Source organism: Pseudomyrmex gracilis, unplaced genomic scaffold (assembly GCF_002006095.1).
Source record: "Pseudomyrmex gracilis isolate BER0280 unplaced genomic scaffold, ASM200609v1 scaffold_69, whole genome shotgun sequence".
Taxonomy (NCBI): Eukaryota; Metazoa; Arthropoda; class Insecta; order Hymenoptera; family Formicidae; genus Pseudomyrmex; species Pseudomyrmex gracilis.
In genome coordinates this window covers 544647-557838 of record NW_018020653.1, presented here as the reverse complement: position 1 = coordinate 557838, position 13192 = coordinate 544647, and the positions used below count along the sequence as shown (strand labels likewise).

The 13192-nt window shown below is 39.4% G+C and overlaps 1 protein-coding gene across 1 annotated transcript in view; it reads right to left on the bottom strand.

Moving 5' to 3' along the window:
- LOC109854536 overlaps positions 1-12089 on the bottom strand; it is a 14065-nt gene extending 1976 nt beyond the window's left edge. The window contains exons 1-10 of the mRNA XM_020427715.1: positions 11772-12089; positions 3716-3843; positions 3257-3356; positions 2923-3053; positions 2330-2731; positions 1545-2255; positions 1243-1468; positions 605-712; positions 376-470; positions 189-255 (exon numbers count right to left, since the gene is read on the bottom strand). Coding sequence (XP_020283304.1) covers positions 189-255; positions 376-470; positions 605-712; positions 1243-1468; positions 1545-2255; positions 2330-2731; positions 2923-3053; positions 3257-3356; positions 3716-3795 — 1920 coding nt within the window. The 5' untranslated portion in view covers positions 3796-3843; positions 11772-12089. The remainder of the gene's footprint in view (positions 1-188; positions 256-375; positions 471-604; positions 713-1242; positions 1469-1544; positions 2256-2329; positions 2732-2922; positions 3054-3256; positions 3357-3715; positions 3844-11771) is intronic.
- Positions 12090-13192: the final 1103 nt, after the last annotated feature.

Genomic DNA, 13192 nt, shown 5'->3' with positions numbered 1-13192 from the left:
TTTTTTTTTTTTTTTTTAAGGGGAAAGTGCACTTAATTGTACAGAAAGAGAGAAACTTTTATTGCACGCGCGAGATTTTAAATCAAGATAAAAAGGCACAAGTTTTATATTATGATTTATTTATTACGTTTTTTCTTTTTTTTTTTTTTTTTTTTTGTTTTTTAATAGGGAAACGTGTTATATATTGCCTGTGAGAGTCGTCTCTTCATTTGCACCTCCTCCAAGGCGGTGTAGAGTTCCTGGCTGTTTCTTCTCCTAAAATCCAAAGAAAAGAAATGTTAAAGATGTATATTTGTCTAGACATTGCATAAGTTGTTTTTACAATAACATTTTTAATTTTTTTTTAAGTTTTACAATAACATTTTTAATTTTTACCTTGATGAATCGGCAATGTCAAGTTCCACATATTCGTAAATACCGTTCAGCCTTTCTATACTTTTACGTCTTTGTTCGAGGGTGTTAAAAATATCCTAGAATGTGAATTTGGATCGTAAATCTCTTGCGCGATATATCGCGCGCATTAACGTCTTTTGTAATGATTGTTAGTCTGTTGAATAGTATTGAACGAAGAAATAAAGTGAGAAAAAAAAGACAGCTTCCATACCTCCGACGTTCGAGTGAAGCTCGGATCAGACAAATAAGTGTAAGATTCGTGATTGTGATCCTTAACCAACAACGGGGATGATGGTGGATCCTGCAGACTATTGTACACCTATAAAATACGCGAGTACGTGATTATCTGTCCGAGCACCGCTCCGTATACTTCGCGCAATATAATTTGCAGTATAGATTAATATTATTAACCCCAATAGACACATTTGTGAAAATATTGCACAAAAATGGCATCATGAGTGACGACGATTTCTTGCATTTCTTCATATGCAATCATATTTCTACATATTTGAAACATTACATAGTTGATTTTTTTTTCTCAATTATTGGACAATTTCTTTGTGAAATTAATTTTGCAAATATACCGCTAAGATGATTCGCCATATCGTTATTCTTTTGCCGAAATGGTATTTGGAAAGTAATTTTGCAAACAACTACAAATATTTCAGAAAAGATCAATATTTTTACATCTGTTTCCTAAAATATGTCTGTATAATTGCAAATTACAATTTTAGTGCAAGATTTTGTCACATAATTTTGTAAATGGTTTCCTATCAGGGAATCTAATTAGAAACAAAATCTATGTAACGCATAGGGAAATGAAAAAAAAAAAAAAAAACAAATTAATACTTCTTGCGCCGTTCTATGAGCCTCCAGATTTAATTCGGGACTATAAAGATCGGAACTCCGTCTCGAACCGTCCAAACCGGTCACGTCTGGATCAGTTTCCGCATAAATGTCTCGCATATCTTGCAGATATTCGGCGTCTTGTAAATGATCCTCGGTGCTGTTGTTCACAAACGGCGAGGTCGACGAGAACGGAAGCTGATGAATTTGCGTCGAAGAAAGCACCGAGCTGCGAAACGCAAAAAGAATATTAAAATCACGACTTTTTTGTTAATAAAAAATTGTATTTCGATGAATAATCTCACTTGTAAAATTCCGAGGCGTCTATGTAACTCTGCGAAGTGACCGATCTGAGAGCGCTGAAGATTCTCTCGCCGGTGGTTGGGCCGCTTTTGTTCGCGATCTCCTGAGGTGGATCTGGTGGCGCGGGTGGAGGCGGTACCGGACTCGAGGACGATTCGGCTTTCGTCTCGCCCGTGTCTTGAGTTAAATTTGTGAACAATATCGGTTCGTCACGACTTGAGCACGCTTGAAGCTCGTTCGTCGGTTCGTAGATGGGAAGATCGGGCAGACTTTGTATATACTGCGAGACACGTTGGAGACCCTGCGATTTTGACAGATCGCTGTGAAACATGTAGGGATCGATATCCGTCTCCTGATGACTGGCGCTCTTGAACGGCGTCATCTCGATGTTCTGCATATCATTGTTTTTATGACTGAGATTGCCGTTGAGCTCTTCGTTTTGAAGCATCTTGGATACGGTTTGCGGCCCGTATATCGATTCCATTATGATCTCATTGGTTGCGTTTGACGAGTTTATCGTGTTGAAGCCGTGTGATAAGCCGCGGGTGTCGTTACGCGCATACGATCGTGGAACGTGACTTTTTTGTACAATCTCGTAGCTGCCGTAACCCTTGTCAACGTTTTCGTTGCTCAGGTTGTCATGTCGATTGTCTACGGAAGGATTTATGCCGTACCTAAGTCGCGCCAAGTCTTTCGAAGAAGAATCGAATTGCCTACAAGTAAAATTAAAAGTGTCATCGATTGTTTAGTAAATATTTATTTGGATATTCTGTGCAATCTCTCGCACCTGATTGCGGATTTGGAATGATCTATGTGATTCTGACCGACGTAAGACGTCATCTGAATGTTTTCGGCTATCGTTTTGGCGGAACTGTCATCGAACATGAAAGCGGAACGTTCGATCGACAACTGGAAGGGATCGTGATTCTTTTCGGGCTCGTTCTGGAAGATAAACACGGAGGGGCCATGAGCTCTCGATCGTATCGATCCTCTTTGCATTGACGGCGGTGGCGTCAGCGGACCTGGACCTGCTTCATGCATCTTAAGATAGTCAGCGGTGCTCGGTGTCTGAAGTGGCGACGGCCTCGGTCGAGCGGTCGGTCGTGGTTGTGGAGCGGGTCGTAGCGGTTGAGGTGGTATTGCGTTTCCACCAAGAGGCGGGTGCAAGTCCCTGTCGACAGCTTCAAATCTGTGTGAAACAGAACGAGCGCTAATAATAAGCTGACACACACATCTTTTACACATAAGACACATATTTTCTTATATTATTACATTGTTATTTTTGAACTTAAAATTTTCTTTCATGTTTGCGACGTATATAAAATATTTTGAACAACATAAAAATGTTCATAAGATTTATTTCAAAAAATCGTCGCACACCTGGTAAAAGCGCCTTGTGCATCTAATCGTAAATCGCTATCACTATGCAAGAGGTGTTGAGAGTTCCCAGTCTGGCGATACAGGCCTGGTATTGTTTGGGCAGTTGGATGCTGTGCCTTTACCAATCCCACCTTTAATTATAACATTTACTCTTAAAAATACTCATCTAACATATGATAAAAAGAAACAACAAAGTGAAAAACAATTCTTCAACTTTTCGATGGAATCGAATTCAATTGGTTTAATGAAGCTTTAATAACAGAATTACTTTGTTATAGAACGAAAATTCAAGAAACGCATTTTGAAATTTATATTGTATATAGAAGATGTGTACCTTTTCTTCCCGTGGTGCCCAAAGCCAAGAAAGCCTCTGTCTCCATTCCTCGCAAACACTCCAAACATTCCTAGTACCAAATTGCCATCCGATGCAATATCTGTGGGATTGATATCATGCAGAAGCTAAGCGCTAATTAGGTCTATGTATCTCGAGTCACGAGAGTCTAGACGGCACGTTTTCACTAGGCGTCCGAATTTGGATTTTATATTAGTCCACGAAGATTGTACGAATGTTTTCAAGATAAACATTTATTGGACGTACAAAAAACTTTATATTTGGATGTTTTAAAAATGTCCATCTCGGGGGGTACTAAAGTTTGTAAAAATGCTTTTTAGAAAATAGTTATGAAGTGTTTCTGGCGATATATATACACGTTTTTTGTTTTAAACAATACCGTGCCGTCTGGAGAAGATTGTTTCCACAAGAGACTTCGATAAGACGATATTTCGTGATCACCTTCTGCAAAGAACAAGCGTGGCGCCGGCAGCAATGATGATAACCACTGCCACACCGAGCCCGGTGAGAGGCCAACCCATTTTTTGTTGTAATGTTAAATCCGATAAATTTTTAGGAAAATGCGAAACCTGAAACACAATACATATTCGAAAAATAATTAAAATCCATCGAATTCTTCGATAAACTGTTTTTTCAACTGATACGCAGATGTTATAATAAAATATTTGATTTTCAGCTTGTCCATAGAGTGTAAATAGAGAAAATTTTTCAGAGTTCAAACGAAAAATTAATCACTGAAACAAAGCCGTCTATGGCACAACGTCCCGTTTCTCAGCGATAGCGGTCAATTTCACCGTTCGCGAAAGGTTTAAATCGCGCGTACTTCTTTGTGTACAAATTATGCATTACTTTGAACTTGTCAGCACGAACTTTTAATGCAGCGTGTCGTGCAAACGAGCCGACTTAAAAAATTGATCCGCGGTCTCGCCGCGTTACTTCAAAAAATACCGATATACATATCGGTCGTAATATCAACATGCGCAAGGCAATGTAAGTGCCGCAATATCACCGCAAGATCGTTGCAATTATTATTAACGTATAACGGAAAGAATACATTCTTTTGGTTAACGCTAATTTATGTGTGTGTATTTATTATCTCACTCGCACGCAGACATTTATGTAACTTCTCGTGTTTCTTTACGTCTTAAATTCATCGTCGAGAAAACACGCAACGTGAATACAGGTCTGTTCTCATAAGAAAGTGCACGGCCTTAATTTTCATTCACGTGTGCACATATGTAAGCACGACGTGCAGCTTTCTTCGCGCTAAAGCTTTCATTGCCGAGGTGTCCCGACTGTTCATTTAATTACCTTAAAAGCTGGGTGGAGACACATGAAAGGAAATCAGCCACCTTCTGGCACACATTACTAGTGATACACCCATATAGTTGCATCTACGCTCGCAGTGGTTGCATCAGGAAATTTTCGTGGTTCAATGATCTCGTTTCAGAGGCAATAATAATATTGAGAAGTTCTTCTATATTTTGTATCAATGACGACGAATGTGTGTGTGTGTGGTTTTATCGTGTCATATCGTTTCAACATAATCCAAAATGATGTATACGTGATACAACGTTCTCATATCCCATCAGATTTACAAGGAAATCTCGCAATTTTGGAAATGATGATTGTACGAGGGGCGATTGATCTATTTTAGATTATTTAAGTGATCCATTTTAGATTTCCCAAATCAACTTGAAGACAAGCCGGTAGATAGTTTCCTCTCTTTATGATTACTTATTTCTTTTATTTATTTATTTTTTAATACACCACACACATTTGTTATAATGAGAGGACATATGTCAAAAACGAACTTATCACCATTGATATGATTGTCAACATTTGTTTTGCGGACCTAATCTTTATTTTTATTCTATATTATTTATTATTTGTTATTTGTATTATTATTTTCTATTGTAATTTGCGCTTTAAAATTATATTACGACTGAAGAAGTCTCAAGTTAGGGACGAAACGTTTCGTTTTTGCTTTTATATGTAAATGAGTTATTCTTAATATAATACTTTTCATCATGAATTTTCCTCGATTTGACCGTTTATTTATCTATCTTGTTTGTTCTTATTTCTTTTTATGCGTTGTGTGAGAGTGCACACAGTTACATAAATAAAATAAATATAAAATAAAGTTTTCAAATATGCGCGATAATATGCAAAATTCATCTGGATTTTATTAGTCTTATTATTGTTAGTAACGTCAAACACATGTTTACCGAAGATCAAGTTGTGACGATTGTGATGAATGTCACTGATGAATTATTTAGTATTCTAGTTCATGTATTACGCTTTAATAGTTCATCCGTTAAACGTAATTTGCATAACTGGCATATGATCGTGTTTTCATTGAATTTTTAACAGCGCAATTCGGAGTTTATACGAGACACAATAATGCGACTTGATAAAAAATCAATACACGTGTACGTATAGCATATTTGTCTAGTTTAAATTAAATAGGTAGAAATGTATGTGTGTGTGTGTATGTTAGAGGCAAAAAGCGCGCAATACGCTATGCTCTTTGACATTTTGACATGTTTCACATAGAGATTCCGTTTTACATGATTTTATTCGAAGATTGTCCGTTAAAACATTTGTAAAAATTCATACGTTTAAGTTACTACACTACGTGGATTTTTGAGCACTGATGTAACGATACAATAGGTTCGTCGATTTCCTTTGAAAGCAATGCGTGCTATTGCGCGCCGCTTCTCCGCTCGCAAAATTAAATAACTTATAATTCATTTAAAAGAGAGTGCATTTTAGCGTGCATTATATCACGCGACAAAATGCATCGTTTTTAAAATCGAAGAGAAAGAGAGAGAGAGAGAGAGAGAGAGAGAGAGAGAGAGAGAGAGCCGCACGTGACGAACAATATATGTGGGGGAAACTAGAAGCGCGAAAATATTAAACTCTTCATTTCACGCTGTTTAAATTTCGGTTTCGAAAAAAAAAACAACAAAAACTAGAAATGAAGAACCAAATTTCTGATATAACTACACGTTTTGATCGTGTTAACACTCCACATTATGCGAATGTGAAAAATACTCGAACGCACTTCAAGTTCACCGCTTGTTTATCACATCAGAGAAACAAGTGTCAGATTGCGAGCTCGCATCTGAATAATTGGTTGAAAGACAGTTTTTTAGGAAATCGAGTAAAAAGCGGATTTTTCTGCGTGACTTTTTTTTTTTTTTTTTATTGAAGATAGCTTTTTGGAGTAGAGTGCTCCAAACAGCGCGCAAGATACTCTCAGAACATGTTCGGGAAAAGCAGCGCAGTACGCAGGCGGCAGCTTTTTTTTTTTTTTGAAGTTGCGTTTTGTCGACTCCGGGAGGTATATGCGCGGCGCAAATGCAATTTGTTCGGTAATTTTATGACGGTACGTGCGCGCAGAGGAACGCGCTGCTCCGTGCCTACCCGAAGCTCAGTATGCGTCGGCGATGATGCGTTCCGTCGTCGAGAAAACTATGCGCTAAACGGGGTACCGTGTTCTTCGTTTCTTCCTCTCGATCTCTCCCACGAAACTTGCGAAATACAGAAGAAATTTTTTTGTCGTATAAAAAATTGCAAGCGCTCTGTATTCTTATTCGCAAAACTTTCTTTTTTTTTTTTTTTTTTTGCGAAAATAATTTAAGCTTTTCGCAAGCGCGAAAAACGTTATTGATTATACAGACGTATCGATGACACGTGAATCTCGCCGCAATGTTAATACACACGACACACGTCGTCTGCTGTATATATTTAGTTTGCGAGTAAAATTTCAACAATATAATGGAAAAGCAATATTACGTTACTACGCACTTTTATATACCCCGCTCTGCTCGCATATATATTACACGTGTCACATTCGGTTAATCCCCCACCATTGTTTGCCCGGCAAGCCGTCGATCGGCCGTTCTCACCGGACTGATTCCGTCCGTCTCTTTGTCACTTCGTTACATTTCATTTCGCCGTCCGGTATCGGCATGCGTTCCCTCGCTCAGTCCGACCAAAGAGAATCCAATCATTGTTTCACACTGTTTCAAATCCACCAACGGCCAAATGTATGTAAAACTATATATGCACATATATAGTTGCATCCATTTCTATCTAGCGCGCGTTGGTTGGTTTGCAGCGCTTCTCTTGACTCTGCATTGTCTGCGGATGGTTTTGCGCGACGAACCAAAAACAAAACGCGAAGAATTATCGGCAAGTTATATACCATTTCGTTTCGATGTCGTTCGTTTCGTTTCGAGGAACTCTGTCTTCTCTCTTCGCGTCGCGGTGCGTCCGTTGTGGCAACGTTTGCAAAAGAATTTTCATCTGCAGTTAACTTTCGAATCTGGAACAACTTCCGCACTTTCCGCAGAAAAGAGAAATTTTTATAGCTCTTTCTCTCTTACATTCAGTAAAAATATAGGCCGTTGCTTACTGGACCGAACGACTAAAAATCCGATATAGCGAAGGACAGACATTCGGGACATTTAAAATGCGGTTTTTCTCCGCTGCTTTTTGCAGAAAAACGTGTGTGTGTGTGTGTGTTTCACAATTGCGCGCTGCACAAAGCTAAGCGAAGCTAAAATGGATTGAAAACAGACACGCAACTATACGCGAACTGAAGCCAAACCGTAACTTCATGCTCTCTACGCAACGAAACCGCACGCAGTTAGTAGGAGATGAAACGGCATTATGTATCGCGTCAGGAAGAGAATTTTAGGATTGGCTGTAGCAGTGAGATAATGTCGTTCTCTTCCGCAGTGCGATCGCGCGCACACACACACACAGTGTGACTATACGTGTCTAATAATGCGACAGCTATCATTTCGCGTGAGCGAAAGACCGACCCAGAAATTCGAAATTCACACGATGCAAGTTCATTCTGATCGGAGTTTATCGAGACTTTTGTTTCTGTTCCGATTTTTTTTATCCGTCGGAATATTTAAAAAATCTTTGTTTCGAATTCGGATCGATTCGGAGCAGAACCGTCATCGCTTTCCGCTCCGTCATCGGCAATTGCAAAATAAGGAAAGAATTAGACGTTTGCAAAAACAAGAAATATATTCGCGAGAGAACGATATAGCCCCCCCCCTCCCGAGTAGAAAAGTTCCGTTTATCGCGAACGAACAATCGCGATTACGCGCATCTGTGTATCCGCGCGAACACCTGCTCTTCTTCTTCGGGAGAGAGAGAAAAAAAAAATCCAACCGCGTGTCTATATATTTTCCATCATCTTTTCTTTATCGTTGTTTCGAAACGACAGTCCCGTCTTGTCTTGCATCTTCGTGCCGTGTGATTCAATTGCCGGTAGACAATCGTGGCCCAAGCTTTAATAGCGAAGTCGCGGGCGGTTCGATATCGCTTATAGACGGCGAAGCTTAATCCCCCGCGTCTGTTATTGCTTTGCAGGTGCCGACTACCGGGGACTAGGCTGTAGCTGTTTTTTAAAGCGTCGTCCTCCTCGTCCAACCGTCGTCGTTTCCGATACCTGATTTTGCATCGCATTTACGTGGCACACGGCAGGACATCGCACAGTCGGATTTCGATGTCATGCCGTGTACGTTTCCGATAAGCGGTGCTACTTTCGAATCGATAAGCATGGAACAACTACAACGACGTTCGTGTGTGCGTGTATATGTGAGACTATACGTATCAAGAGAGTCCAAAATATCTCTCCTCGAATTAACGTACAAACAAAAAAATCTCGAATACAAATTTTTGATTCTCTTCCATCAGTTTCTCTCTTCTTCATTACACGTTTGAGATCGAATATTATCCAAAAAAAAAAAAAATGATTTTTCTTATCTTCTGTCGCGGTATCGTTTTTTTTTTCTCGCCCCGGATAATTTTCTCAAACGCACATGTACGGCACATACGATTCATTCAACTGATACGAAGTAAAGCGTTCTACATCTCAGAGAAGTCGATTACATCTTTTCTCTGACTTTTTAATATTATTTAGGTCACGCCCCGACAGCGGAGCTAGAGTACTCATGATGACGAGAGTATAGATTTTAAAGCACAAGAGTGACCCTCGAGCTCGAACATCCCCGTTGACGTGCTCGACAACAACATGTATGCACGAGGCAGATGTGCGAAATAAATAAAAAAAAAAAAAAAAAAAACACCATGCGATTTTAAAACACTAAAATACGATTTTGCAGTAAATTCACTGGCATTCGAAATCTAACGGATCTATGTGTGTGTGTGTGTGTGTGTGTGTGTGTGTGTGTATATACATATCGAGAACACGCTCTCTCTCTCTCTTGACGATAACTGCTTCGCATTGAAATTGGATATCGGGACGGGACTTGACACCAACGTGCTCGAAACATACGTAGCTCGTGCAAAACACAGCTCTTATAAACCAATGACCACGTAAACTATCGGCGACAAATGTTCGGTTTGAACAAGATTTCACAATTGTATGTGCGAAATTATTTTATTTGTCGTTACACCGTGAAAATACAAATTAGCTGAAAATCAGCTCTCTTTTTGTTTGAAAAAAGTGAAGTGGAAATTAATGAACTTTTTGTGTGTGTTGTGATTTCATTTAATTGGAATCGCGCGAATATAACTAAATCAGATTTACATATGTTAAATAGATATCGAGATTTTGCAGCGGGCTTTTGAAGTACAATTAAATCACATACACAAAATTATATTTAAAAGATGTTGCATTTTTTACTTCACGTGCTCGCAAGCTACTACTGTTGCACATTATCGTATAAATTTCTTATACACTTATCTATTTTCATTATCATATTAATTAAAGATAGATGCAACGTAACGTGTTAGAAAAAAAAATGGAGTAGGTGACAAGCTCTTGCTCTTTAATTTTTAATTATGAAAACAGGTCGTCAGACACAACTTATGGACTGATGAAAATTAATCTGGACAAATCGATTTACATATGTAAATGCAACACGCATTTAAAATTACTCGGTTCGTTCGTTAAACTAATATATATTCACAGCGGCTTGAAATTTGAAATATGAGGGTAGCCGGTAAGCAGAAGAGATGAGATAGACTGCATGGCGGTCATTCATTGTGAAAGAGAGCACACACACACACACACACACACACATACACACACACACACAATTAACCGGAAATTATGTGAAGACGACGACCGCACACGGAGTAATTGAGAAGCCGTAAAAATCGAAGGAATTTCCATTTCGTGCTGTACACACACACACACACACACACACCCTGGCGTCTTAGAATACGCGCACAATGGAAAGAGAAAACAGAAAATTCTTAACTGTTTAAAATACCAGAGCAATAAATTTGCGATAAAGAACCGATAGGCACACATTGAATGTGTAAAACGGAAAAAGAAAAAAAAAAGAAACCAATTTATTGCGTCATAATACATTGTACGCTCTAGTTACGAGATTTTCACACGTTTTTTTCTGTATAAAATATCGATCCCATCCACATTGAGAGAACGAGTATAAGCTCGACTATTGCGCGAGACGTGTGCTTATCTTTCGGCGTGGCATCCAAGTTTACTCGTCGTAAAGAGAGAGAAAAGATTTTGAAACGACGTCGTGATGGAAATAAACGGAAACCAGTGACAAAAGTCGACTCTGCGGTGTGCGCCAAAGCGCGCATGTGTTCATCTCGCGATAGATCATATTTAAATTATATTCAGTTCCGCATGCAGTTCCTCTCCGACTTCTTCGCTTATTCACGAGATAAATAGAAGATAAATAAATTCTATCTCTCTTGCTCTCATAAATACTCAATAAGTAAAGGGATAAATCTTGTTTTGAAGTTTCCCTCTCGTTAGAGGGGATTAATCGAGACTATCTGTCTCGATTAAGTTTTGCATTCTATTTATATATCCAATAAAGAAGAGCAACCTCGATTTAAGGTTGATTCAAGATGTTGATACAGATGATACTCAGACAAAATCATTCAATTTGCGTAGCACAGAGAATTTCTTTTGTCACGAGATGCGGATTTTGATTTCAAGTTTCTAGCCATACACTATGCATCATTGATAATACGACGTTCGCAACGTGCTCCTAAATGTTAAATATTGCGCCATTTTCAGTGTGTTTGCTTTTCATCGAAATTTATAAAATTGCATTTCTGACAGATTATTTTTATCGTCAGTTAAACCAGTAGATAGTATTACGAGTCATAAATATATATATATATATATATATATATATGTGTATACACATTCAACAACAACATGCGACAATCAAACAAAAGAATCTTCTTTCACTGCTGCGACAGCAGCGGAAAACGGGTCGCGTGGCCTTGTACCACACCACCGGACTTGTTAATTAACCGCCTTTATCATTAATCATCCGACACAGCGCGGAACAAGTGTAACAAGCGTGACCAGCGTGGAAGGAGAGGGTGGAGGTGAAAAGCAGACAGAAAAGCGGAGAGAAAGAAGAGAAAGAAAAGGGCGCGGGAGGGTGAAAAGGGGTAGGTATTCGTGGGCGGAAAAGTGTGGCGCAGTCAGCGAATCAGCAGAATACCGCACCTGATCAATTAAGCTGCTAATCGTGTCGAAATATCAGATCGCTATCGGCAGTATCATCCATCTGGCTGTTCTCCACTATCTTGCGTATCGAGAATCCAACTGCGTGTCTCGTTCGTCCTCCGGCATCGTCCTTGTCTCTCGCGCCCCTGGAGATTTCACGTCCCAAAAAAAAAAACACTAGGAAAACAAGAGAGCGAACGAGAGGAACAAACCAAGCGCGACGAGACCGGCCCGAGCTTCTGACGGGAAGCTGTCGAGATGATGGTACGGGCGCAAGTGCGGGCGCAACGACGGAAGAGCTCGCGCGACCTTCGTATCTCGCACGACTAAGGCCTGGTAAAGCGGGGCTCGTGCCTGCCACCCTTGCGTCTGCCACCCTTGCGTCTGCCAGCAAGCGCAGAATAGCGGCGCCACGAGCGCGCGGTTGAATATGAACTACCCTCTTTTAGATTCGAACTCGCGTAAGGGAAGAGAAATGAGAATTGTGCTGGCAATATGTATTAGGTGGCGCGCAAAGTGTGAAAAAAACTACTACTACTTTGTTCATTTACGCGCACTGTTAAATTTCATCGGGACATTTTTTTTTTTTTGGCGTCGTTTTTTTTTCTACTCCAGGTAAGTCTCCTAAAACTATCTCGCGTCTGTGCTTTGTAACTGTGATATATATATATATATAACATCTTTTTTCACTTTGATATTTAACGCGTGACATTATCACTCGTCTGTCAATAACGTCCTTCTGGGTTTCGCTCTTGTAATATTTTGAAAGACACGCTTTTCACACACATAATTACTTTCTGCTTTGCGTGTAAAATCACATAATTGCGTGAGAAGAAAAGTCGAACGTGTTAGCGCGCGTCTTAAAACACAATTTGCAAGCTGCTGTTGTTAGCAAATATTGCAAAACTGCACGCGGAAAATTTATCGATTTTTCGCTAAAGAGATAAATCCCTTTATCTTTCATACTTTTTATTCATCGCATGAGCAGCGAGCTGGTGGTGGTTTTCCTTTTTTTTTTGTATCTTTCTTTGTAGGGCAACCACCTGTAACTTCTTCGAGACGGACGTTCTGAGACTGCATGCACCGTCCTTGTCTAACTCAATCGGTGCGGTCTTTCGCGTCCTTATTTCCTTATCCTTCACGAGAATTGACAATGTCGCAGAGAAAACTAATGCTCGTCGATGCAAGAAACATCGATTCATAAGACACCAATCATATTTCAGTAACTTGTTAATTAATAAATGATTTTATTTATTGAGCTCAATCGCGCGCGTTAAAAATTTAATCTTTCTTCTTCTTCTCTACTCAAAAGTCATTTGTTACAAACAACTTTGCTTACTGTGATTTTTGAATTAAACAATGTAAATCGATATGTCTCTTATGCAGGTGATCCTCTTATTTCTATGCTTGATTCAAACATG